Below are 24,952 nucleotides of genomic sequence, written 5' to 3'. Positions count from 1 at the left end.
AACCTATCAATAACTCAATAAAAAAAAAAAAAGTTTAGCAGTTTGCTTAGGGACCCAAGACTAGGATTAGAATATAGATTACTGTAATTCAACAGATCTTTATTGAGCATGGCATTGTGCTAGGAGTGGGGGAAAGAGAGGTGAAGAAGGCGGATTCTGCCCTCATTGAGCTGACCATTTCATGGCAGAGATAGACATTCAACAGTGGGCTAAATGAAAAAATGGGGGAGGTTCAGGGTGACATGGGAGCAAGTGGGAAAAGGGTTTACCCTAATTCGGTGGTGGTGTAGGGTGTGGGGGTCAGGGATTGTCTCTGAGGCAGTGAGGTTAGAGCTGGGATGTGAAGGATGCATAGCAGATAGCTGAGAGAGGAGGAGGTGGGAACAGCATTCCAGGAACGTGGCTCAGCAAGGGTGAAAGTCTGAAACATATCACCGAGAAGGAATGAACAAAGTGAGAGATGGGGCTGGAGACAGCCTAGGGGTGGGGCGTGGTGACAGGCCCTGAGTCAGAGCAGGAGGCTTGCTCGGCCAGGTGAGAGTTTGGAGTTTATTCTAAGAACAGTGGGGTTTACAAGAAAGGGCTTAAAAGCACGGGAATGACATGACCCATTTGTCTTTAGGCCGGTGAGACCCGGTTTGGAGACGCTTGATGAGTCCGGGTGAGCGATATTGATGGCTTCCACTTGAGAGGGGTGACCGTCAGTGGAAAAAAGTGAACAGATGGAACGCATGTTTTGGTAGTAAAAAGGAAAGGATTAATGAGTGGGTGTGAGGGTCAGATGGAATCACGCCCAGGTTTCTGGCTCGATCAATTAGGTGAACCACGGTCGTGCTGTGCGCTGAGAAGGCAAAGCTGCGGAGGGAGTTTTGGAGGAAAAGATGATAAATTCGGTTGTGGATAGAATAAAAAGACTGTTCGATGTGTGGGTTTTGGGGCCTCAAGTGACAGAGAGAGTAGTGGGTGGAGGAGAGGGCAGAGAGACTTTAAGTCATTTTGTATTTCAAATATATGAAAAAGTGTGAATAAGATACTCATGCCTGTGCCATTCAGATTGAACACATTAACATTTTGCTGTATTGACTGCAGAGATTCTTAGCTTTTTAAATAGAAGTAAAATAACTTAAATAGAAACAAAATAATAGAGTGAGCGTCTTAGAGTTGGTGTGTATTCTGGTACATATTTTGATACTTCATATTTATACACATAATGTATAAAAAGAGAAATATTTCAGCACCATAGTTAAGCACGGGGACTCTGGAAACGCACTGGCCGGGGTTTGAATCTGGCTTCACCCCCTCGGGCAAGTTCTTTAGCCTCTCTGTGCCTGAGTTCCCTCTTCTGTGAAGTGTTTTTACTGCCCTCAGGCCCCTCATCGCAGCTCATTTCCTAGATTAGACATGGAGAGGGAGGCTGCTAAAGGGCGAAGAAAGTGGCACCTGTCGGCCTAACACTGAGGGGGAAGCAAAAGCAGAACAAAGCCTGTAAACCAGTATGAACAAATAAACCAAAGAAGGAAAAAATCCCGCAATGTTTTCAGCCATTTAGTGTAAGGGAAACAACACCACAGAGACTCAAAGCTATTGAGTGCGTCAGCATCTCGGGTGCGAATGTGTCATCAGAAAAGTGTGTTAAGGCAAGGTCATTGTCTTGGTTTACGTGGATGTAAAGATGGGTGGGAGACGCAAACCCCGCTACTTCACCATGGAAGCGTTGGTTATGAGGGAAACTGACCAAGGGAGGAAAGCGTCCTCCGTGGGGCTGGGGAATAAAGAACACGATCTCTGGGTGAACCTACTGAGTGGTGAGCGCTGAGCCAGGCAGTGGGTTTCCAGGGATGACCAGGGTGTGATCCCTGCCTCTGAGGCTGCTGGTCTGATGGCCAGGCCTGGGCACTTACAGTCCTAGGGGGATGAGTCAGGATATGGCCCACGAAAGGTACCGAGCTGAGGGTGTGAGGAAGTCTCCCCAGAGGAGGTTCTCTCTGCAGAGAGTGAGAGTGATCCACCGAAAGGGGCTGAGGAGCCTTTGAGCGGGGGGCCAGGTGCAGATGCGTGAGTGGGTGCTAGCACGGCATGCCCCCTTCAGTGGCCTGAGCGATTTCGTTCCTGAGGGACAGTGCTGGGAAGAGACGCTGAAAAGGCAGGCTGGGCTCATACCCTGTTGTAGGTCAGGAGAAGTAAAGAAATGTGGACCTCAGGTAGGCAAGAGAGGGCCCTCTGGAATTCTTGCTGGGGAGTGACATTTGAGTGGAGCAGAGACAGGTGTGCTTGGCCTCAAACCCCACCTTTGCCACACACTAGCTGTGCAACCTCGAGCGAAATCACTCGTCTCTCTAACTCTTGATATGCCCATCTGTGAAATGAGAGACTAGCAAGCTCATACGGTGATGGATGGTCTGTTTAGATTAGACGCTCTGTCCAGGACTGTCTTGGTGTCTGCCCTGTAAAGTCACGCAGCAGCTGTTGTTATAATCAGATCGGAGGGCTGAGAGGGACGTCTTTAGTGACGTACTGGACGGTGGGTTATGTTTTAAAACGGACACTTAGAAGGGCTGAAGCTGCTCACCCCAGACAGTTTGCTTGGGGGGTGGCATGTGTGGGGAGGACCTTGGCAGGACCCGGAGTCTTTAGACTTGCTTACCTTTGCAAGCTAATGTTGAAAATTTGGGCTTGCTGCAGAGCCGTTTGTACAGGTGGGCATTTAAATGCACAGATTCTGTAGAATGAAATGTCTTCTCTTAAACCGTGTGGGAGCTTGCTGCTGTTTGGCACCACCTCTGCTCTGTCTGCTCCGTGTTCCCGACAACACTAGGGGTCAGCAGAGACGCGTGGAGGGGTGACCAGCCGGCCCTGCTGCTGTGGCAGGCGCGGTGCCAACGGTGCTGTGCGGCCTTTTCAGTTTTCCCCGTCACGACCCTCTGCTTTAGTGGACTCGTCTCCGGGTTTGTTTGCCAGATGAGCAGACAGCAGAATAATGAGTTCTGGTGGGATTTTATAACAACAGTGGACAAGGGGGTCCGGTAGTTTTTTTGAACACGCTCTTGGTTCTTGATCAAGTGTGTTCCATGGTAGAGTCGATGAGTTGCATCTATTCCTGGGAATGACTTTGGCTAACGTGGAAATTTTGGAAGGAGCTGAGATGTGACTCTTGCAGATACCTCCTGCTTTAAGAAGCCCCGTGTGGACATGGACGCTGATAGCCCACGCATTTGGATTTAGGGGTCCTGGGGGGGGTTTCCACATGCTACGGAAGTCAAGGCGGAATTCCTCTTCTTTGTGCAGGAACATGATCGAGCTGTCTTTTCTTTCGTTGTTTATGATAATTGTGTGGCATCAACAAATGGCAGCACACATTTCATTTAATGACTGGCCACCTATAAATTTGTGTATTGGATGTGTGGATTTCACAGGTGAGGTAGAAGTGAGAGAGAGGAGCATGACCTTTGACACCCCAGGTTTAGGTTTCTCTCCCCGTTTGCTCACTGTGTGACCCTGGTCTAGTATGGAACCTTCCTTAGCCTGTTTGTGCGTCTGTAAAGTGGGAATGGTGATATTCACTTCTTCCTAGAGTTGCTTTAAGTTGTAAATAATATTATAATGCCTGTAAAATGCTTACCATACTGCTCGGCACAATGGAAGTGTTCAGTATATGTGTCTGCCCCACTGGTCATGTGTCCAGGCGACAAAGGCAGCTCATGTTTGTTGAGCACCCGCCACAGACACTTTCTGAGGTTGTGAATTTGGTTATGTCCTTTACTTCCTATAACCCTGTCTGCTAAGTGCGGTTATCTCTGTTTACAGAGGAGGAGCTTCAGGCTAAAGAAGGGCTATATAGTTTGTTCAAAGTCGGACCATAATTTCAGAGGTGAAGGGGCCTCTGGAAGGTGTGCTCGTTCGTGCTTTCCTTTGCTCACACGGTCCTTGCCCAAGGCTAGGCCCGATGTCAGCTGTCTGCTAGCCCTAGAATAGCCAGTGGGCAACAGGACAGACGCGGTCCTGTGCTGCTTGGGCTTACTGTCTGGAGGGGGAAGCAGGTACCAAGCAGATACACATAAAAATAAAGGATTGCAAACTGCCATCAGTTCTATAAAGGGAAGGAACATGCCTTGCCATGCAGAACTGCTCTGGTGGTGTTAACTCCGTGAAATATGTTCTGTTACCACGCGAAGAAGACAGAAGGCAAAGCGTCTCCGTTATCGGATAAACTGAAGCTCATTGATAGGACCTACTTCTAATTAGGCAGCCTGCTTGTTGCCAGCACTTCACTGGGTGTTGACAGATATCGGCCATAATCATCATGACAGCTTTGCTAAGTAGTTTCTTGTGCCCAGTTTTAGACATGAGGAAATTGAGGACACGGTTTGCTGTGTGCCCAGGATTACCTTGTAAATACCATCACTGATCTTTAAGCCTAGTTTGTTATGACTCTAAAATCCAAGCTCTGTCAACTACATCATGTAGCTTCCCCAAAACAACCCAAATGACTGAAATTAATTTTCTTAATTAGTAGAAAATGGTAAGTGGCAATAAGAGAAAGTGGTAGTAAGGAATTGTTTGAAAAGCTAGAAGAAAGCCCACTACCTTACCAGATAGGAGCCCGTACTGCAGGGTCAGCGTATACTTTACCCAACACCCTCTGCTTCCTGTAGACCTAATGTTCGCGAACGATCCCAAGCCATTTAAGAAGATTTTGGCTCATGATCCTATTGACTAGAACCTGCGAACTCTGTCCCTGGTTAATTTTCTCTTCAAAGCTATTTAAATTTTATGCAGGCTACTCTGTTCAGATGTAAGAATAGCCTCTTTAAACTTCTTGATGCAGTTTCTTAATGAAGCTGTTGCTAAGGAAACCTAGCAAAAGCCTGGTAGATATGCACATAATAATTGTAACCTCAGAACTTTATGTCATTTTAAGCTTAAAATCAGAGCGATGAGGAGATTCAGGGAAGGCTTTTTAAGATAGAAGGGGGAAAGTGTAAGGATGCAGCATAGATAGGACCGAAGCATTTCAGTCCTGGCCAGCGGGGCACCTGGCTTTCAGGATGGCATGTGGATGATTCATAGTTCTCACACAGAAAGAAACGGTTGGATGGGGACGGAGGAAAGTCAGGTTTCTTACTGGAGAGGGTAAAAGAGAGAGGGAACTGAGAAATTTGTGTTTGAACAAGAGTTGGGGATATGGCATGATGCTCTTGTATATAGGAGAGAGGAGTTTTGTGGGACAGATACAAAAAAGAAATCTCTCTTGGTGAGAAGTCAAGCTGCAGAGAAACGAGCAAACTAGGCAGGCCTCTGCTGCCCAGCCCAACTTCAGATGAGATGCCGCCTGCAAAGCCTTGGGAGTCTGACTCAGGCCTTAAGCTGGAGCCCAGGACAGTGATGAAAGAGGGAGAGGCCAAATACCAGAGGAAAGGCCAGAGACTGGAGAACGAGCCCCAGGCGTGTGGTTGTTGCGTGAGGTGCTGACAGGGACGCTCAGTGATGAGAATGATGTTTCAGGATTTCCCACGTGCAGTTGACACAGATATTTAACTCATGGGCATTGTGACTCTTGTAGCTCATCATCTTTTTCTTTTTGCTTTAGCTGTCGGGAACCTTAGAGCCGAATCTGTACTCTACCTTGAATAATTACATCTACTTCATGGCGTGCATTTTTGTGATTTACCCTTCCTCTGGTTTCATTTAACCAATCCTCATTTTCTCTTCACTCTCATTTTTGTCTTTTGTTGTTGTTGTTAAATTGTGTTTAAAAAGTTGATTTAGATCCTTTTTTAGAATGAGGCAGAATATAAATAAATGTGTAAACAGAGCATACCAGAGACACTTATTGCTTTTAGAAATTCTAAGCTATTTACTCTGGTAGTTACTTAAAAACAGAACTGAATATTAAAGTGATGCATTTTTAATAAGCAAGTTTGGTAATGCATGCAGATTCTAGAGCAGGGACTGTCTCTTACTCATCTTTATAGTCACTGTGCCAAGCACAACACTCGTCAGAGACCAGGCACTGATTAATGTTGGTTGGATGAATGAAGTGGAGACAGCTGTGATGAATGCCTCATGTTGCAGCTCTTGTGAGTGTTGGCAACACTCCTCTGAGTGACGATGACAGCAGTGACTGTTTGTGGACGTGCATGGCATTGTACCTAGAGATTTACGCCCATTTTTGCATTTAATCCTTGTGAGGAATCATTTTATATTTTTAATGTATAATACACTTTAGTTTTATTTTGGAAGATCTCAAACCTTTGGAAAAGTTGCAAGAGTAATACAATGAACACTTGTATACCCTTCACCTAAAGGATAGTATTTGTCCTTCTGTGTCTGGCTTATTCACTTAGAGTAATGTTTTCAAGGTTCATCCATGTTGTAGCATGAATCAGTACTTCATTCTTTATAGGTTTAGTTTTTACATTTAGTTCTGTGATCCATTTTGAGTTGATTTTTGTTTATCATATGCAGTAAGGGTCCAAATTCGTTCTTTTGCGTGTGGATATCCAGTTTCCCAGCACTATTTGTTGAATAGGCTATTCTTTTCCCATTGAATGATCTTGGCACCCTTGTGGAAAATTGACTGTAAATGTAAATTTTTTTTTTGATTTTTAATTCTATCCCATTGATTTATATATCCGTACTTATGCCGGTACCACACTGACTTGACTAATATAGCTTTGTTGTAAATTTTGAAGTTGGGAAGTGTGAGTCTTCCAGCTTTGCTCTTCTTTTTCAAGATTGTTTTGGCTATTCTGGGTCTCTTGCACTTCCATATGAATTTTGGGATCAGCTTGTCAATTTCTCCAAAGAAGCCAGCTGGGATTTTGATAGGGAGTGTGTTGAATCTGGAGATCACTTTGGGGAGCTTTTTTTTTTTTTTGTTAAGATTTTATTTTTCCTTTTTCTCCCCAAACTCCCCCGGGACATAGTTGTGTATTTTTAGTTGTGGGTCCTTCCAGTTGTGGCATGTAGGGTGCCGCCTCAGCATGGGTTGATGAGCAGTGCCATGTGCGCCTAGGATCCAAACCAGCGAGACCCTGGGCCGCCCAAGCGGAGCACGCGAACTTAACCACTCGGCCATGGGGCTGGCCCCATGGAGTTTTGACATCTTAATATTGTCTTCTATTCCATGAACATGAGATGTCTTCCATATATGTAGGTCTTTTAAAATTTCTTTCAATAATATTTTGTAGTTTTCAGTGCATATCTTATACATTTTTATTAAATTTCTCTCTCATTATTTTATTCTTTTTAATGCTACTAAATAGAAAGGCTGAGCTTCTTGAGAGCATGACTATGTATCATTTATCTGTATATTTCTAGGATTTTATGCATAATACCAGATATATATTTGTTAAATGACTCTATTCACAACTGTCCTCCCAACCCCCAATTTTATAATTAAGAAACTGAGACTTAGATTAAGCTACTTGAAAATGTGTGTTAAAGTGGGAAATCAGACCCTTGGTGGGGCACTGTGCAGATGACCTTGAGAGCTTATTCAAGATGGCTTCATCTTAATTTCTTTAAAAAAATCATTTGAATGTGTTTAGTCAGATGCTTTAAGAAGACGCCCTTTTGGTGCATAGCATAGGTAGGGCTGTCAGTTTCAAAATAGTAAGAGTGTTGTACTCGAAAACTAATTTGTGTTAATCTTTGAAGAGATTTATGTTTAGGGAGCTTTGACTACATAACAACTGTCTTTATTAAATGACTGTGACTGTAAATGATCAAACAACATTTATGAGAATAAGAGCACTTTCCCCCTTGATAGTTTTGGTTGGCTCAGCTGTCACTGAAGCCACCACTTGACATTATCTGTTGTGTTCATAGTGACATGCTAAAATGCGCTGACTAAATATTTTGCTAGTAGTCTGTTGAAACAGAGCCATAGGCACTGTTTTAAGGTTCCTTGAATGGAATATATTCTTATTGATAGCTACCACTTACTGAGTGCTTACCACATCATGGGAACTGTTCCCAGCCTTTTGTGTATATAATTTCTCATAAAACCTCACAAACATCTCTATTATTCCTACTTTACAGCTGAGGAAAGTGAGATTAGGTCTTTTCTCTTTTTGGAGGAGTTCATTGTCAATGGATGGAAGTCATAAGGAAAACGATTTTGGTTCATCCTATGAAAACAGTTTTCTGAGAGTCAGCATTGGATCACTGAAGTGACGGTCAAGGAGGGTGATGATTGTGACCATTGTTTGGTTGAGATTTTTATGGTACAGTATTCCCAGATGAGAGACCAGTGCTATACAAAATTAGCATCCTAGTCCAAGGATACAGCAAGCGTAAAGCTTGGTGGTGGGAGAGACTGTGGCTGCTCAGAGAACCTGAGGCACAGAGAGCTGGCCAGGGCAGGAGTGCATGAGATGCACTGGGGAGGTGGCAGGAAACAGACTTGCAGGCCTTGTAGGCTGTATCAGTCTCTCTTGGGCTTTATCCTAAGAGCAATGTACAGTCTTTGAAGGATTTTAAGTAGGTGAGTCACATGCTTTAAAAGATCACTCTTGTGCTTGTAGAATGCTTGGAAACATTTGGAAGTCTAGGCAAGAGGTGATGTGGTGACTTAGACTAGAGTGGCTATGAGGTGTAGCAGTCATGTGGGTTTTTAATCCCAGCTTTGCCACTCAGTAGCTGTGTGACTTCGGATGACTCACTTCAGGAAACTGAAACAACAGCATTTATCTAATCAATTGGGATGATAATGCACCTGCTTCCCAGGATTCTTGTGCAGATTCAACGAGATACTATATATACGATGTGTAGTGTGGTACCTGGCACAAAGTGAGTATCCAGTGAGTGTTAGTGAATAGCTATTAGGGAAGGTAAAATCGATAGGACTCGGTGACTGGTCAGACATAGGCTACAAGGGAGAGGAAGGCCCAGGGATGACTCTGAGCTCTGGGAGTGTGCCAGTGGATGCAAGGCGACATTGCTGCCTGACACAGGGAACCCTGGAGGAGGACAGCAGTGGGAGCAATACCGTGAGTTCAGCTTTGTGCAGGTGGAGTTTGAGGTGCCTTTGGAACATCCAAGTGAAGTGTCTCGAGCAAGCTGGATGCAGAGATGTGGAGCTCACCAAGGTCTCTTCCCAAGCTGTGCATTTTCATGTAATCTTTGATCTCTGAGGACCCCCAAGGTATTGATTGCTGAAAGTGAAGACATACTTATAATATGGATGAATACTATTATCATCTCTGTCATTAAAACTCACATTTCTTTATTCTTTTAAAAAATCTGTATTGAGGTCACCCTGGTTTATAGCATCATATAAATTTCAGGTGTGCATCATTATATTTTGACTTCTGTATAGACTGCATCGTGTTCACTACCAGAAGTCCAGTTGCCAGCTGTCACCATATATGTGTGCCCCTTTACCCCTTTGGCCCTCCCCCTCCACATTTCATTATTCTTTATTCATCACTTATTAAGTAATTAGATACTTACAGATTAAGTAATTAGATGCTTTATTGAGTATTTACTTTGTATGGCCCTCTCTTGGACTCAGGTTCCACAATAAAGAGCCAGCAAATCCACCTTTTTTTCCAGGAAGGAGACACATTTAGTTGGTAATCTTCTGTAACTAGCTATACTTAGAATTTTAGTTTTTTGTTCTAATCGATTCTATTTTACATTGACCATTTCCTGACAAGAGAGGCATCTTATCTCATGTCACGTTTGCATTAGGTGCTTCTGAGAATTGCTGATTTCATCCACAGTGTAGGTGTTTTATTAAACTTGTAGATTGTTTTCTCATTATTCTAGCTTTGCCTCTTTGTTAATTTTTTATGCCGCTCTAAGGCTCTATCCTATTTGAGGCCTTAATTATTTTTTAATTAAGAAAATGTCTGTTAATAGTTAAAGAAGAAACAGAAAAATTTTAAATAATACATAGGTTTAGAAGATAACTAGTGTTCTTTCTGTTTTGGCAATATGGTGGTCTAGAAACTCTGAAAAGCCCTCTTTGCACAAGTTGCTTAAAAATGCTGATTAAGAGATAAAACCTATTTTCCCCGTTTTTCAAAATGCATAGCGAGAAAGTAAAGGGAAATCCTCAGAGGCCAAAACAACCAGAAGACAGGAATTCTGGAAGGTAAGGGAGCCTCGGAAGCTGGCACACGCCTCCTGGTTCTGACAACACAGTTGTAACTGCACAGGTGGGAGGGCTAGGAGGTGAGCCTTAGGCCTGTCCACACTGGGAGCTGGATGGCAACCCATTTGGAAAGCCAAGACGCCCCAAAGGAGCCGTGTTTAGTAAAAGGGTGAACAAGAAAAAATCTTACGCCTCAAAACAAGAAAATAAGGAAATTCTTAATCTTGTTGGAAGGAAAGAAAACCATCCCAACTGAGGGATTTATTTAAAGTTGTCCTAACATGAGAGTGACCACAAACTCCTGGCAGAAAAATTTAAATCCTCCTGGAATGAGAAGTTATGTTTTGAATGAATCAATGAGCATTCAATATGAAAAAGGCCCGCGGAGGCTTCCGGATCAAGATGGCAGACCCAAAACTCACCAGTCTTTCCTCTCCCAAGGTCTCATTTAAATATCCTGAACGATTTTTAAAGCAAAGAAGCCATAATCATAAATATATCTGTTGAGATTACAATGTGCTAGAAATTCAGAGGTGAGTATACAACAGTCTCCTCTTTTTTTTTTTCATTGAGTTCATAATAGTTTACATCAATGTGAGATTTCACTTGTACCTTATTTCTTGACTGTCACCACATAAGTGCTCCCCTTCACCCCCTGTGCCCTCCCACCCCCTTCCCCTGGTCACCACTGAACTGTTTTCTTTGTCCCAGTACTTGTTTATATTCCACATATGAGTGAAATCATCTGGTGTTTGTCTTTCTCAGACTGGCTTATTTCGCTTAGCATAATTCCCTCTAGGTCCTTCCATGTTGTTGCAAATGGAATGAATTTGTCCTTTTTTCTCGCTGAGTAGTATTCCATTGTATATATACACACCACATCTTCTTTATCCAATCATCGGTCGATGGGCCAACAGTCTCCTCTTTTATTAAGCTTGCCTTGTATTTGTGGAGACAAATCTGTGGTGTTTCCTGAGCTTAGTGGAGGGAGGCATTAGTCTATTGCAGTCAGGCAGGAGAGGACATGAAGAAAGCAGTGATGAGTGGGTGATATTTTAGCTGTGTATGGTCTATTTAGTTGGTGTTTTTTTCCATTTTTCCAGATTCTCTCTCTCTCTTTTTAAATTATTTTATTGAGATCACATTGGTTTATAACATGTAAATTTCAGGTACACATCATTATATTTTGGCTTCTGTATAGACTGCATGGTATTCACCACAAGTTGGCTTTTAATTTCAGGCTCCATGAATTGTCATTGGAGGGAATAGATTTTATGGAGGATAGACTTAAAGAACCTCAGGACTCCTCAGAATGGAAAGATGAACGTCAAAAAACATGTAGTCAGTTTGTGGAGTCATAGAGGTACACATAAACTTGCTCACTCACTAAGCCCAAAGATGGTAACAGTAGGCCGCGCTTCTTGAGGCCAGAGGAGTTGGTTTTTAAGGTCCTCCAAGAATGAATCCAAGGGAACTGGGAGATCAGGAGTCAGGCTTTGACTGTGCTCTGACTCCCACTTTTGGATGGTATGCTCCCCAAAGCTATTGACTGTGTATAAAGTTTCATCTCTTTCAATGCTTGTCAAGGTGTTGAGCACACGGTGGACTCACCTAGTAGTCTAGGCGCCTTGTAGGTACCTGCTAAGAGTGTGGAGCACAACTGCCTCTGCGTCATCCGTCTTTCCATCCGTCTTCTTCCTTGGCACTGGGAACACGGCAGAGTAATTCCTTATTGGCTTGTCTGTCTCCTCCACAACCTTGTAAATCATCGGGGGCCCAGGTCTTATTTAACTCTGTTTTTTTTTTCTTTCATCCTTCCCTTTGAATGCTTAAAACTGAAAGTGGATCCAATTACTTTAGCAGATACTTTTAAAAGAGAGGTCCTTGGCACACACCTTGTGACCCCTGCTTTGGGAGGTAGGGAAGAAAGTTACGTTCAGTCCGAACTTTTTGGACACATATATGTGGAAATTTTGTGTAATTTTGAATGTATATTTTCTCTCTGTATAATCATGGCTGGAAATAAATGTAGAGAGGAACAGAATGTGTTTTCCATACTTGACAGTGTATGGTCTCCGCAGTTTTCCGTCTTGCTTTTTCCCGTCGTCGCTGGAGTGCTATCGCCAGGCTGTCCCAAATTGTCTACCACTGCCTTGTTTTTCGCATCACTTGTGGCTGTGGTGTTTGAGAAGGCTGATGGCTGTTGAGGCATTTTCTGGAGCATCTCTGGCTGGCTAATTTGAGATTAGCCCCTGTGACTGCAAAGGCATTAATTAACAATTATATTTCCATTTCTTGAACACTCACTGGGAGTTTTAGGCCTATGCTATCTGTACACATTATTTCATTTAGTCTTCCCAGCAATCATAGTTAGATTTTATTATCCTCATCAATAAGGAGAGTACCAAAGCTAGTAATGTGCGGATTTGGGACTGGAACTCAGGTCCTTCTGATTCCTGTCAGTGTTCCCTCCCTATACCATTCTGCCAGATAGCCAGGGGACTCTTCCTCTGTCTTGAGTTTCTTGGTAATGTTACCACTTTCCTTCTTTTTAGTAGAAGAAAATAAGTCTAAACTTACTTTCGACTTAGAACTAGAATGATGAATTAACATTTGACTTCCCCAGAGAGTCCATCTTGTGAGTAGAGCTACTCGAGTAGACTTTGAGCCACTTCCCTTGGAACTTCGTGGAAATGTCTGGGCCCTGGCTGGGCTCAACCTTCGTGACCTTGCAGCCACCTGAAAAATTAGAGCCAAAGACGTGCTGATTGATACTCCCTAAGAGAGCAGCAGGTTGGAATGAATTTGGGATTTGATTTTGTTTCTGAGTTTTATGAGGATCTTGGCCTAGAATTTTTCCTGGGACCGTTTTCTAGTCCCCAGATTCCTGGCTGTGGGTATCTGTGCTCACCTAACATGGGCTTGGTCCTGAGGCCCACAGGGCCTGCGGCTGGTGAGGAGCTTTTTAGTCAAGTGTCTGCCTGGGGCTCTGAAGCCATTGTGCCCAAGCATTTCCATTAAGAGGATCTTTTAGGGCTTGAAGTGATTGCAATTCCACTTGTAATATAGTATTTATCATTTGGCTTGTCATTACATTCAAATGCTTTAAGACAATGAAAGAGTATGTCACTGGTCAGCGTATTACAACCTTTCATCTTCAGTAGGGTCTATGAAGCAGTCAGTGGGAACTCTGAGGGACTGGAGGCCAGGGCTGGTGCTCTTGGCCTGGCTGTCACCTTTCTTTAGATGGCAGCCTCACTGAGGGCACTGGCTGAGATCACTATTTGTGTTTTCTTCCCCAAGCTCTTCTATCATATTTAGCCCACAGGGGTGCAGTTGAAGGTCTGGGAGTGTCCAGGTTTGTGATGAAGGCATCAAGCACTCCCGCCTCTCCTGAGCAGATCTCCTCAGTCCTCTGCCCATGGCTGGCGTCTCGCTGCACGGGAATCCCTCTGCACCTGAGCTGTCCGCTCCTGCAAAGCAGAGGCTGCGTCCTCCTCAAATCCCAACATCCACGGATCCTAGACCTAGACAGAAAGCCTGTAGAAGAAAACATAGGCGAATATGTTTGCAACCTCGGGGTAGGCACAGGTTTCTTAGGCAAGGTTGTAGAGAGCGTTAACCATAGAAGAAAAAATTGGTAAATTGAGCTACTTCACAATTTTTGCTTATCAAAAGACTCCCTTAGGAAAATAAATGAGCAGCAGAGTGGGGGAAAATATTTTCAAAGCATATATGACTAAAGATTTACATTCAGAATATATAAAGAACTCCTACAACTCAATAATAAGACAAATGAAGTAGTTTAAAAAACGATCAGAAAATTTGAACAAACGCTTTGCAAAGGAAGATACACAAGTGGCCAGTAATCATGTGAAAAAATGTTCCATATCATTAGTTATCAGGGAAATGCAAATTAAAGCCGCCAGAATGGCTAAAACGAAAAAGACTGATAACATCAAAGGTGAGCATGTGGCCCAGCAGTAATTCTCATACATTGTTGGTGTGAGTGTAAAATGGTGGTACTGCTTTACAGAAGGTCTGCAGTCCTCTGGGCCGGGGCGGGAGTGGGCAGAGATTAAGCATGAACACGTATAATGTAGGAGAAGAGAGAAATGACATGATAGAGTGCAGAGTGGCTATGAGAATTTAGAGAAAGAAGCGGCAACTTACAGTGAAGGGCATCAGGACTAACTTGGCGAGGTGGCCTTGGAATGGATCTTTGCAGGATCGGCCCTGGAGCTATGGGGTGGGAAGAGGAGCCCTAAGGAGAGAGATGACAAACTTGGAGCTGAAGGGGGAAGACACATGTATCCTGCCTACTTGTTTTTCCATTCTGCCTAGAATATCCTCGCATAGTTGATTCCTTTCTGTTCCCTATCTAAGGGAGAGTCTGCTCTCATAGTACATTTCATTGCACTTAGAGTAACAATTTTATTTCTTTGTTCACTTATTGCCATCGTCTCCCCCCGCCCCCCGCCCCGGTTCTAAGTGGGACTTAGAGGTCAGGAGCTTGTCTGTTACTAGCATGGAAGCCTCCTGAGGGCAGGAGTCCTGGCCTGGTTTGTTCTCTGCTATATCTCCAACCACAATATTGGTGGCCGCAGAGAAGGCATTCAATAAACACGTGTTGGTAGAAAGAGAAAACCAGTGAAGTAGAGTGGTTGCATTTGGCGAGGTCATAGGTAGGCAGTGGGGCCTAGAGTTACAAGGGCGCATTGGGGCGACCTCAACAGGTCCTGGTGTGTAGAAGGCATGTGGCCTCCATGGTGTAGTGCTGAAGGGTTTCTGAGTGTTCTGAGATGGAAGTGGTAGGCTCTGAACTGTGCTTCAAGAATATTGGTCTGGCAGATGCATGTGGATGGATTAGGGAAGGCAGAGAAAGGTGGTAAGTCTTCCAGGTGAGAGCTAATAAGGGCCCAAGTGAGGGCATGGCAGGAGCGTGGAGGAAAGGGATGGCTGGGAGGGACTGAAGAGCGCTGATTGGCAGGGCTTCCAAACTATGCTCTGTACTCACAGAACTGTCTGGGAAGCAGATTTATTGTCAAGGGCGGGAGAGGCAGAGAACTGCTTCCTCAAGTAGTGTAGCCTTGAGCAACAGGGTGGCTTCTGGCCATCCTTCCTCTCTAGAGGTAGCTGTGGGCGCCAAACAGTAAGCAGAGCCCCAACCCAAGCGCAGGTCTTGACTCTGACGCTCCTTGGTTGTGTGGTTTTGCACAGTCCATGGATACCTCTCTGAGCTTCCAGTTTCCCTCCTGTTCTAAACCTTGTTCTAAGACAAGTCTTAAAGTCTTGTCTAAGTTAGGTGTTGTTATAATTAACGATTCATATCTAGTTACATGGTTCTACATATTTTCTGCTTTGAGAAGTTTTGTGTTTGATGAAAGTCCCTGCCAAAATCCTAGTGTCTGGATGAACTGTTATTCCTTTTCTTTTCTTTTGCTAAGGACCTTAAAGTAGATGTCTTATGTGATATGTATCAGATACCTTTGTTCCAGAGAATATGGGCCTTCTTAGTAAAAGGGCAGGATGAGCTTGGAGAGATGGGGCTCGTCAAAGGTTGTGGAGCATCCGCGTAAAGCCGCCTCAGTGCTTTTCCTCGTACCGTCCTTCACCGTGCGGTAACTCGCCTCTCCTTCCCTGGGTCTTTCATCATGTCTTTGTTTTATGAAAAAGCTTTTTTTCATATGTTTCCTTTTTCATTTTTAAGTTTCTTTCAAAAGGTTTTCACTTTCTTTCTGTGCTTCAGCTTTCCGAAGAAGAGAAAATTCAGCGATACAGCATCCTCTCTGAGCTCTATGAGTTGATCGGCTTCCACCGCAAGTCGGCGTTCTTCAAGCGTGTGGCTGCTATGCAGTGCGTGGCCCCGAGCATCTCGGAGCCTGGGTGGAGGGCCTGCTACAAACTCCTCCTGGAGACGCTTCCCGGCTACAGTCTGTCCCTGGATCCAAAAGACTTCAACAAAGGTACTAAAAGCCTCTTGCTGGAACCAAAGTGTCGCTTTAATTCAGTTATCCGTGTGTTGTTTGAGCACTGCTCTACATGTCACGCACTGTAATTGGTGCTGGGGTTCAAAGATGACTGAAGCCCTGTCATGCACCTGGGTACTTATGATAACAAAATTACAGCCAAAAGTAGTAGTGCTTTGCTTGGGGGCTGGCATTCTTAAATCTTTATCAGTGCAAGTCGGAAATCTCCCCTGAGCTCATTGCCATGGTGTATCATCCACAAAACCTTAAATACCTAATGAATTTTACTTATCTTATGAAATCTAGCCAAGTTAGCAGAAATCAATCAAGCCAGAATAAATATCCTTGGGTGTATGTGTATACATATAGGTATGCATTTGGTGATAAATCCTTACTCTGAAATATTAATGCAGGCTAGTACATATTAAAAATAAAACTATAAATCCAATAACAAGTATACACAAATGTAATTCCCAGTATCAGGCAAAGTCTGACTAGCAGGAGAAAAAAAAGACTTTTGGCTACTGTTTTGGGTAGGAAATAATAGCCCTTTTCTCCAGTTCCCATCTAGAGTTCGTACAGGCATAGGCTTCTAGGAAAAGAGCTGAGGTGCCATCCAGGTTCTTGTCCCACAAGGGCAAAAATGGGCTGTCCTGCGTGTTGTTTGTATGGTCACATGTGTCAACTTAAAGACCTGTACTGACCTGAGATGCTCATGGTCTCAATGGCGAGTCCAGTTCTGCTTTTGGATAATTCTAATTATTAGCTCTCCCCCCACATTGAGTAAAAACATCACCTTCCTCCTCATTTCCCCTACTGGAATATCTCACGGCGCGTCTACTTTTCCTTTCGTGTCCGTTCATTCAGCAGTGGTTTTTTGCACCCTTGCCTGGTGTCACGGTGTGTTCTGTGAGCGAAGCAGAGGTAAAGAAGGCAGTTCCTGCCCTCTAAAATAAGAACACACAGGCAGTTTCTCGCATATGGTGACCCTCCAGGTGTTCGCAGAGAGCTCTCAGGTCCTTCCAGAGCCTTCCTCTGATCCATCTCCAGTTGCTGTGATAGTTCCTCATAAGTTACTCTCTCCAGACTTCCAACATTCCAACCTTCTTCCCAAAGCAACACTGATTTGATCGAGTCCGTCTCTGTTAAAGCACATTCTCAGCATGAATTCTGATTAGCTTAGAGCAGGGGTTGGCCAATTTTTTCTGTCAAGGGCCAGATAGTAAATATTTTAGGCTTTGGGGCCATGTGGTCTCTGTTGCAACTACCCGGCTCTGCTGCTGTGGTGTGAAAGCAGCCATAGACAACATGTAAGCCAGTAGAACTTTATTTCCTAAATAGTAGCTGGCCAGATTTGGCATGCAGACTGCAGTGTGCCATACCGCTGAGAGCATAGTGATATCTAAAATTTTTTTTGGCCAAAATTACTTAAAAATATTTTTTCAAAATGTTTTCCAAATTCATTTAGAAGAAAGGACCTGGGGTTTGGAAGAGCAAAGGGAGACTGAGTGAGCAGCATAGCAGATGGAGGGTCTTTGCAGGCGGCCTTTGGGAAGTGAAGGGGTGCTGGAATGGAACGTACTCATTCCTTCATTTCGCCTCCCACTCCTGTGGAGGGAAGAGACCTAAAGCTGGTGGGACGGGCTGACTCTGCGTCTGGCGAGAGCACTTCTGCTCTGGCCTGCGGTGCCCCGGTCTGTGTGGTAGGAAGAGCTGAGGCTCAGTGGATAGGCATGTGTGCTCAGGAGGGTTGCTAGGAATGGAGCAGCCCTGGAGTTTTGTCTTTAGGGCCTGAGTTGTCCTGCGTCTCTGCAGCCACAGCAGGGAGATTTGGCAGGCCCATTGCTAACTGGGCACACTGTATACTTTTCCATTTATGCAGCCTGAGCGCATGCCCTTTTTAAATTGGGCTCACGTAATGGAGCCTTTTCACGTGACCTTGTCAGGTCTCCTCCATCCTGTACCCTTGCTGTTGATTTTTTTATATTAAACATGGGACTTGACTTTTGTCTGTGTTGTGTATTATCAGTGATTGTGGTTCACTATGACTGTTAGTGGAGGAATTTTGAAACTAAATTCCGTCCCTGGCTTTTGTCTCAGCCACTGGCGATGGTCCAGCTGAAGAGGTCGAGGGTAGACTCTCTGGAAGGTCTCGCTCTTCAGCAGACATTTGTTGGTCCCTGCTTTGTGCTGGACACCACGCCGTGTGCTGAGGATAAACCACATATGAATTCGTTCACTGGCTACTCTCTACCAGCTCCTACTTCACCATCTTACCCAAACAGAAATCGTGACAGATTTTTCCCACCTGCCGTGTCATCTGCTCTTCCTGTCTGGAATTTCTTTTTTCTCTGTTTTCTCCAAAGAGATCGGATGGAAGCTAAGGTTTGCTGAGCACCTGTTTCATGGTTGGCACTTTTAGATGGGCAGTGAGTACTATATAAAGTACTACTGATGAAATCCTGTGATTTCAGTGCTGGTGTCTCTTTTACAGACAAGGAACCCCAGGGCGGTGGCAGAAAGGTACTTCCCCAGAGACTGTCCTGATTTCCACATGGCACCTCTTGGGGGCCTTTAACTGGTTTCTCAGGGCTGCTTCTACTCTCTTTGAATAGCTTTGCCCCAGCTGTGGTCACAGGAGTGTCTTTAGTGTCTGAAGCACCAAGACCACGTGGTGTTGGACAGAACGTTATCTTGGAGCCTGAGAACAACAGGGACTTGCAATCCAGAAATGAAAACCTTCCAGTGGGTCCTGTCACTGCTCATGGAGTGCCTGGGCCAGCCCTCTGCCTGAGCTGTCCCCGCTCCTGCTCTCTGTCCCTGGGCTCTGCGCCTGTCACCTCACAGTGCCGAGCCAGCTGCTTTCCCACGCTGGTCCAGGTCCAGCTCTTCAGTGGCAGGCCGGGGGAAGTGTGGAGTGAGGCCTGGGCATATGTGCTTGGAAAATTCTCACATGATTCTTAGAGAATGATCCAGCTTTGACCCTCTCCTTACAGATGGGGAAGTTGGGGTCCAGAAGGGCAAGGTGGGCTCCACTTAGTGTTGTTTCTGCTGGGAACACTCCTTGGTAATGGAGTCAAGAAGGGGGGAGCCTGAGAGTATGGCTCTAGGTCCAGGCTGACCAGGCGGGCAGAGGACAGTGAAGAAAGGAGAGGAAGGGTGTGATGTGTGATTAGGGAGTCACTGGATTTTGGGAGCCAAGGTCAGACTCTGGCAGGATGAGGGGTTTGGGATCCAGATAAGATTTGCCGCTGCGCTGGGCTGGTGTGTTTTGCAGGAAGCTGACCTGGGCTAGAGCTACAACGAGGACAGCAGTGAAGAGACCACGCAGGTTTTCAGGAGAGCTTGGCTCTTGGGTCCTCGCTGGCCTACGCTTACTTTATTCATATCCACGCAGTGCCAGCTTTCTGGGGAGTGGCTTCTGGGCTGAGGCTGTTTCTGAATTCCTGGCCTCTTTGTAGCCACTCTGGCGGTCTGGTTGTAAGCGCCTTTCTGCTTCTCAGAAGAGAGACATGGGAGACGAGAACAAGGCGTGTAAACTGAACAGTGCTTTTAGGAGTGTGTCGCAGCCATGGTTTGCTCTTAAAGGTGAGGAGCAGGGAACTAAAAGGTGACAGGAAGCTTGTTGGCCTCCCTTACATGCTCTTCTGAAATGGGGGGTGACTTCCCGTCCTGTTTCCTCTCAGCACATTAATAGGCAGAAGACGAGCAGCAGAGAAGGAGCACTTAGAGGTGTGCAGTCATCACCCGTCTGTGTGGACTGGGTGCACCCGGATGTGTAGGGGTGTCTGCAGTCAGCATACGGGTGTGCAGCACAGAGAGTGGACTTACTTCTATTTCCGTGTCACCTGTGCCTTGAAGAAGTGCTGTTTTTTTTTAATAGTAAGAGTTAATTTTACCATGTTCCTCCTACCACCACACTTTCCCCTGTGTGATTTTATTTTTTTGCTTTTTTTTTTCTGTGAGGAAGACTGGCCCTGAGCTAACATCTGTGCCAGTCTTCCTCTGCTTTATGTGAGATGCCTCCACAGCATGGCTTGACCTGTGGTGCTAGGTTCACGCCCAGGATCCGAACCTGCGAACCCCAGGACACCTAAGCGGAGTGCACGAACTTAACCACTATGCCACTTGGCTGGCCCCCTATTTTTTTTAAAGATAGATTTTTTTAAGAGCACTTTTAGGTTCACAGCAAAATTGAGTGTAAAGTACAGAGATTTCCCATATCCCCTTTGCCCCCGCACAGCCTCGCTCATTATCAACATCCCCACCAGAGTGATGCATTTGTTACAGTCGATGAACCTATACTGAACATGTGATCACCCAGAACCCATAATTTCCGTTCAGGTTCACTCTTGGTGTTGTGCATTCTGTGGGTTTGGACAAATGTATAATGACATGTACCCACATTATAGTGCCATACAGAGTATTTTCACTGCCCTAAAAGTCCCCAGTGCTCCATGCATTCATCCCTCCCCCACCCCCCACAACCCCTGACGACCATTGATCTTTTTACTGTCTGTTTGGTTCTGCCTTTCCCAGAATGTCATACAGTTTCAATAATAGTATGTCGCCTTTTCAGATTGCCTTCTTTCACTTAGTAATATGCATTTAAGGATCCTCAGTATCATTTCATGGCTTGATAGCTCATTTGTTTTTAGTGCTGAATAATATTCCATTGTCCAGATGGACCATAGTTTATTTATCCGTTCGTCCACTAAAGGATGTCTTGATTGTTTCCAAGTTTTGGCACTTATCAATAAAGCTGCCATAAATATCTGTGCGCAGGTTTTTGTGTGGATGTAAGTTTTAAGCTTCTTTGAGTAAATACCAGGGCATGCTATTGGTGGATCATGTGGTAAGAGTATGTTTAATTTTGTAAGAAACCACCAAACTGTCTTCCAAAGTGGTTGAACCATTCTGCATCCCCACCACAATGAATGAGAGTTCCTGTTGCTCCACATCCTTGTCAGCATTTGGTGTTGTCAGTGTTTTGGACTTTGGCCATTGTAATAAGTGTGTAGTGGTATCTCACTGTTGTTTTAATTTGCATTTCCCTCATGACATATGATGTTGAGCATCTTTACATATGCTTATTTGTCATTCTGTGTCTTCTTGGTGAGGTATCTGTTCAGGTCTTTTCCCCTTTTTTTAATTGAGTTGTTCATTTTCTTATTGTTAAGTTTTAAGAATTTTTTGTATATTTTGGATAATAGTCCTTTATCAGATACGTCTTTTGGAAATATTTTCTCTTAGTCTATGGCTTGTTTTATTCTCCTGACATTGTCTTTCACAGAGCAGAAGTTTTTAATTTTAATGAAGTCCAGTTTATTCGTTCTTTCTTTCATGGATTGTGCCTTTGGTGTTGTACCTAAAAAGTCATTGCCAAACCCAAGGTCATCTAGGTTTTGCCTATGTTATCTTCTAGGAGTTCTATAGTTTGCATGTTACATTTGTGTCTGTGATCTATGTTGAGGTAGCTTTTGTGAAAGGTGTAAGGTCTGTGTCTGGATGCACTTTTTTGCATGTGAATGTCCAGTTGTTCCAGCACCATTTGTTGAAAAGACTGTCTTTGCTCCATTGTGTTGCATTGGCTCCTTTGTCAAAGACCACTTGACTCTATTTAGGTGTGTCTGTTTCTGGGCTCTCTGTTCTGTTCCACTGATTATTAGTCTGTTCTTTTGCCAATACCCACTGATTTAATTTTTGTAGCTTTATAGTGAGTCTTGAAGTCAAGGATATTTTTATCTAGTAAAAAAAATTGTCCTCATTGGACATGAGAAAAAATTGATTGTTGTCAAAATGTGATTGTTCACATTTTCTTCAGTATTTCCAAGTATTTTAAGTGATGAACATAGAGCAGTTGCTATGCTAGGCAGGGTCCCTGCCTGAGGTTGTGGCCTGCACAAGGGTGCTGGCCACCGGCACAGTTGAGGGCCGAAACCCAGAGCCTGCTGTGCTTCCCCAGCTCTCTGCCCTGGCTCAGGGCTGGAGAAGTCCAGATGGAGGGCCCCTTTGTCTGTCTCATACACTGGTTCTTCTCTCAGCACACGCTGCTAAGCCTTGTGCCTGTGGGCTGTGCTTTCCCGGAGGGACATCTTTTCCTAAGCCACACCAAGGCTACCTGTGGCCTCATGGTGAATGGTTTCATATGTGTAGCGTCGTTTCTCACAGCTTGGTGAGTGGGTGCTGTGAACCCCCTGTGACACTTGAGGGAACAGAGGCTTGATGAGGTTAAATGTTGTTCCTAAGGTTGTGCAGCTCCTGAGAGGGTGGATGCCACAACCGACTAGCTGTGTGACCTTGGTCAAGTCACTCAGTGTCCTGTGTCTCTGTTTCCTCATCTGTACAATGGGGATGGTGGTTTTTATCTGTTTCGTGGGGACGATGTTATGAGGATTGAATGAGTCAGTCCCTGTGATGTGCTTAGGACAGTGCTCAGTGAACACTGTCAGGTGAGATCTGATTCCAGAGCTGCCCTCAGAAAGGGGTGAAATAAAGTGCACTGACTGCCAAGTGTGACAAGGCCTGTGCCCCCTTGAGAAGAAGTGGATGTTGCCAGGGTAGCCCCGTTTCCTGCCCTCTGGTAGCAGTGATTGGAATTAAGGGCAAAGTCACTGGACAAGCCCCAGAAACTTGTGGGATTCACACTTGAAAGGCTAGGAGTTATTGGTGGAAGAGACGAGAAGAGACCTTCAAGCCTGAGAAGGGGAGAGCTGTGTGTCCGAGCTCATTTGGGCTCTGTTCCCGGGAAATTTCATGGGGCGAGGTTAGTGTTTGGGAAGAGGATTAAAGCAGTGATACCATTGCTCTATAGAGAGACGAGAAAGGGCGTTTTAAAAGTTTCCATGTGCGCTCTGAATGGAATCTGCATTAGCTTGCTTCTGAGAGCCTTCAGGAAAGATCGAAATTGCTTTCCAGTTACTTTTTTTGTATCCTTTGAATAGAACCGCAGGCTGGCTCCAGAGTAAAAGCAATCCACCTGGGCTTTATGCAGCTTACACTAGGAGTTGTCTTAGTTTTTTTCTTTCTAAACTGGGGCCAGGTATATTTGATGTCTGAGTCTGTTTGTCAGAGGTCTTTTAATGGCTCTTCCTTCATCCAGGAGTGTCCGTCCCTTGTTCTTCACCTGCTTAATCAGGCACCCTTCAGGTCTCAGCTGAATGTCAGTTCTTCAGAGAGGACCTCTAAGTGGAACCTCAGCCTAAATGAGATCCTTTTATCCGTCCTCTTTTGTTGATTTCTGTTCTTCCTTACAGCACTCTCCATAATTTGTAAGTTCATTTAAAAAACACCTGGGGCAGTGATTTAACATCCGCCTCCCCCACTAGCCTGTGAACCCCGTGGGAGCAGAGCCCCCGACTCTCACCTTGTCCCCTTGCTGGCACATGGCAGGTGTCCAAGTAAATATGTGTGATGTGGGACCAAACCTAATGAGCAGCTACAATGACACGTGTTTGTTGCCATTTACTGTATAGAGGTCGTTTCTTGATCTTAATTTTTAAATAGATGAATGAAACATGTTTCTTTTGAAAAATGAAACAAATAAGCACACCTCCAAGTGATTTGGTACTTTTTGCTTGGCCTTCTGTTTGGGGGAGGGGGGCGGCCATTCACCATCATTGTGTGAAAGGAGTTGGGGAAAGAAGGTAAGGGAGTGACATCAGATAAAGTAAAAATGATAGATGTTAGCTGGCTATATTTTTAATAAGAAATAAAAATCACTTTAAACCCATCACTACTGTTGCTCTGGACCACTTTCAACATTTCTCAGAGAACTAAATGGAAATCTTCTAAACCCGGTAGCTGTGAATAAAAGGTGAATTGTCTGTGTTCTCGGGACCTGAAATGTGTTTCTACCTATTTCTTGAAATGAACATTTTCAATAGCTGGTTACGGAAAGTCAAGATGGGAACACAGATGTCTGCTGTGTGTATTTGCCAGCTTATGGGCTGTTTATTATCATTTTAATCTTATTCGTGTTGTTATATATGAAGATTTTTGACCATACCTTTTGCTCAGCCTTTTCCTGAGCGAGGCATTAAATTTTCCCCAGGAACTCCTATGAAAGAGGCAGGCAAGGCAAATGGATTCGCTAAAAGGCAATAGTTGATGTAATAAACTCTCAAATTGGTGAAGTTTTCAAATACAAGAGTGTTGAAAATTTTATCACTGGGTCATGTGCTGCAAATCTGCCTTATGCATAAAAAAATTCAGATTTTATAGGAGGAGCAATTTGAATCACGTAGAAATTATGACTTCTACGGTACTTAGTGTTAAAAAAATTTATACTCAGTCTTACTTATAAATTTCCTCTGGTAGGCAGTGGATCATTATCTATTTTTAAAAAAATCAGCAAAGTGATATTTCCCCAATTCTTAAATGAGAAAACCTTCTCAATATGGTAGTGTTGAGATTAGTTAGTTTGGGTCATTCTGAGTTCATGGCTGGTTAGTCACGGCATTGGTTTCAGCTTCTTAATCCTTTTTAAAATCTCGTATTTTATTTTGGCATTTGGTCTTAGCTTCTTTTGACATTGTGGACATACTGAAGGGACTTATCTTTCTTTCCTTGTCTGTTGTTGTATGAAAAGGGCTACCATTTTACATTCCAAAAGATTTCTGTAAGATAGACTACTATGAGATAAAGTGATGGCTGTGTGTGTGAGCAGGTTTTAATTGAAATTCAGCTCCAAGAATTTCAATTAAAAAATTACTATGAAATAATTTAAATATATACAAATTAGAGAAAATACTACAGTGAGCCCATCACCTAGATTAAATAATTATCAAGATTTTGCCATGTTTACCTTATTTATACCATTCTTTTTCTTTTATTTGTTCTCTTTCTTTGTTGAAGTATTTTACAGCCAATCCCAGAAATC

General features: G+C 44.1%; 1 protein-coding gene across 13 annotated transcripts in view; it reads left to right on the top strand.

Annotated features, from left to right (window-relative positions):
• Positions 1–24,952, top strand: part of TRAPPC9 (trafficking protein particle complex subunit 9) — a 623,416-nt gene that overhangs the window by 58,684 nt on the left and 539,780 nt on the right. For all 13 annotated transcript variants that reach the window (XM_044781131.2, XM_044781133.2, XM_070481660.1 and 10 more), the window contains one exon: positions 15,852–16,068. In XM_044781131.2, the coding sequence (XP_044637066.1) occupies positions 15,852–16,068 (217 nt within the window). The remainder of the gene's footprint in view (positions 1–15,851; positions 16,069–24,952) is intronic.

The sequence above is a fragment of the Equus asinus genome, chromosome 12 (genome assembly GCF_041296235.1).
Source record: "Equus asinus isolate D_3611 breed Donkey chromosome 12, EquAss-T2T_v2, whole genome shotgun sequence".
In the NCBI taxonomy this organism is placed as follows: domain Eukaryota; kingdom Metazoa; phylum Chordata; class Mammalia; order Perissodactyla; family Equidae; genus Equus; species Equus asinus.
This window is presented reverse-complemented; position numbering and strand designations above follow the sequence as displayed.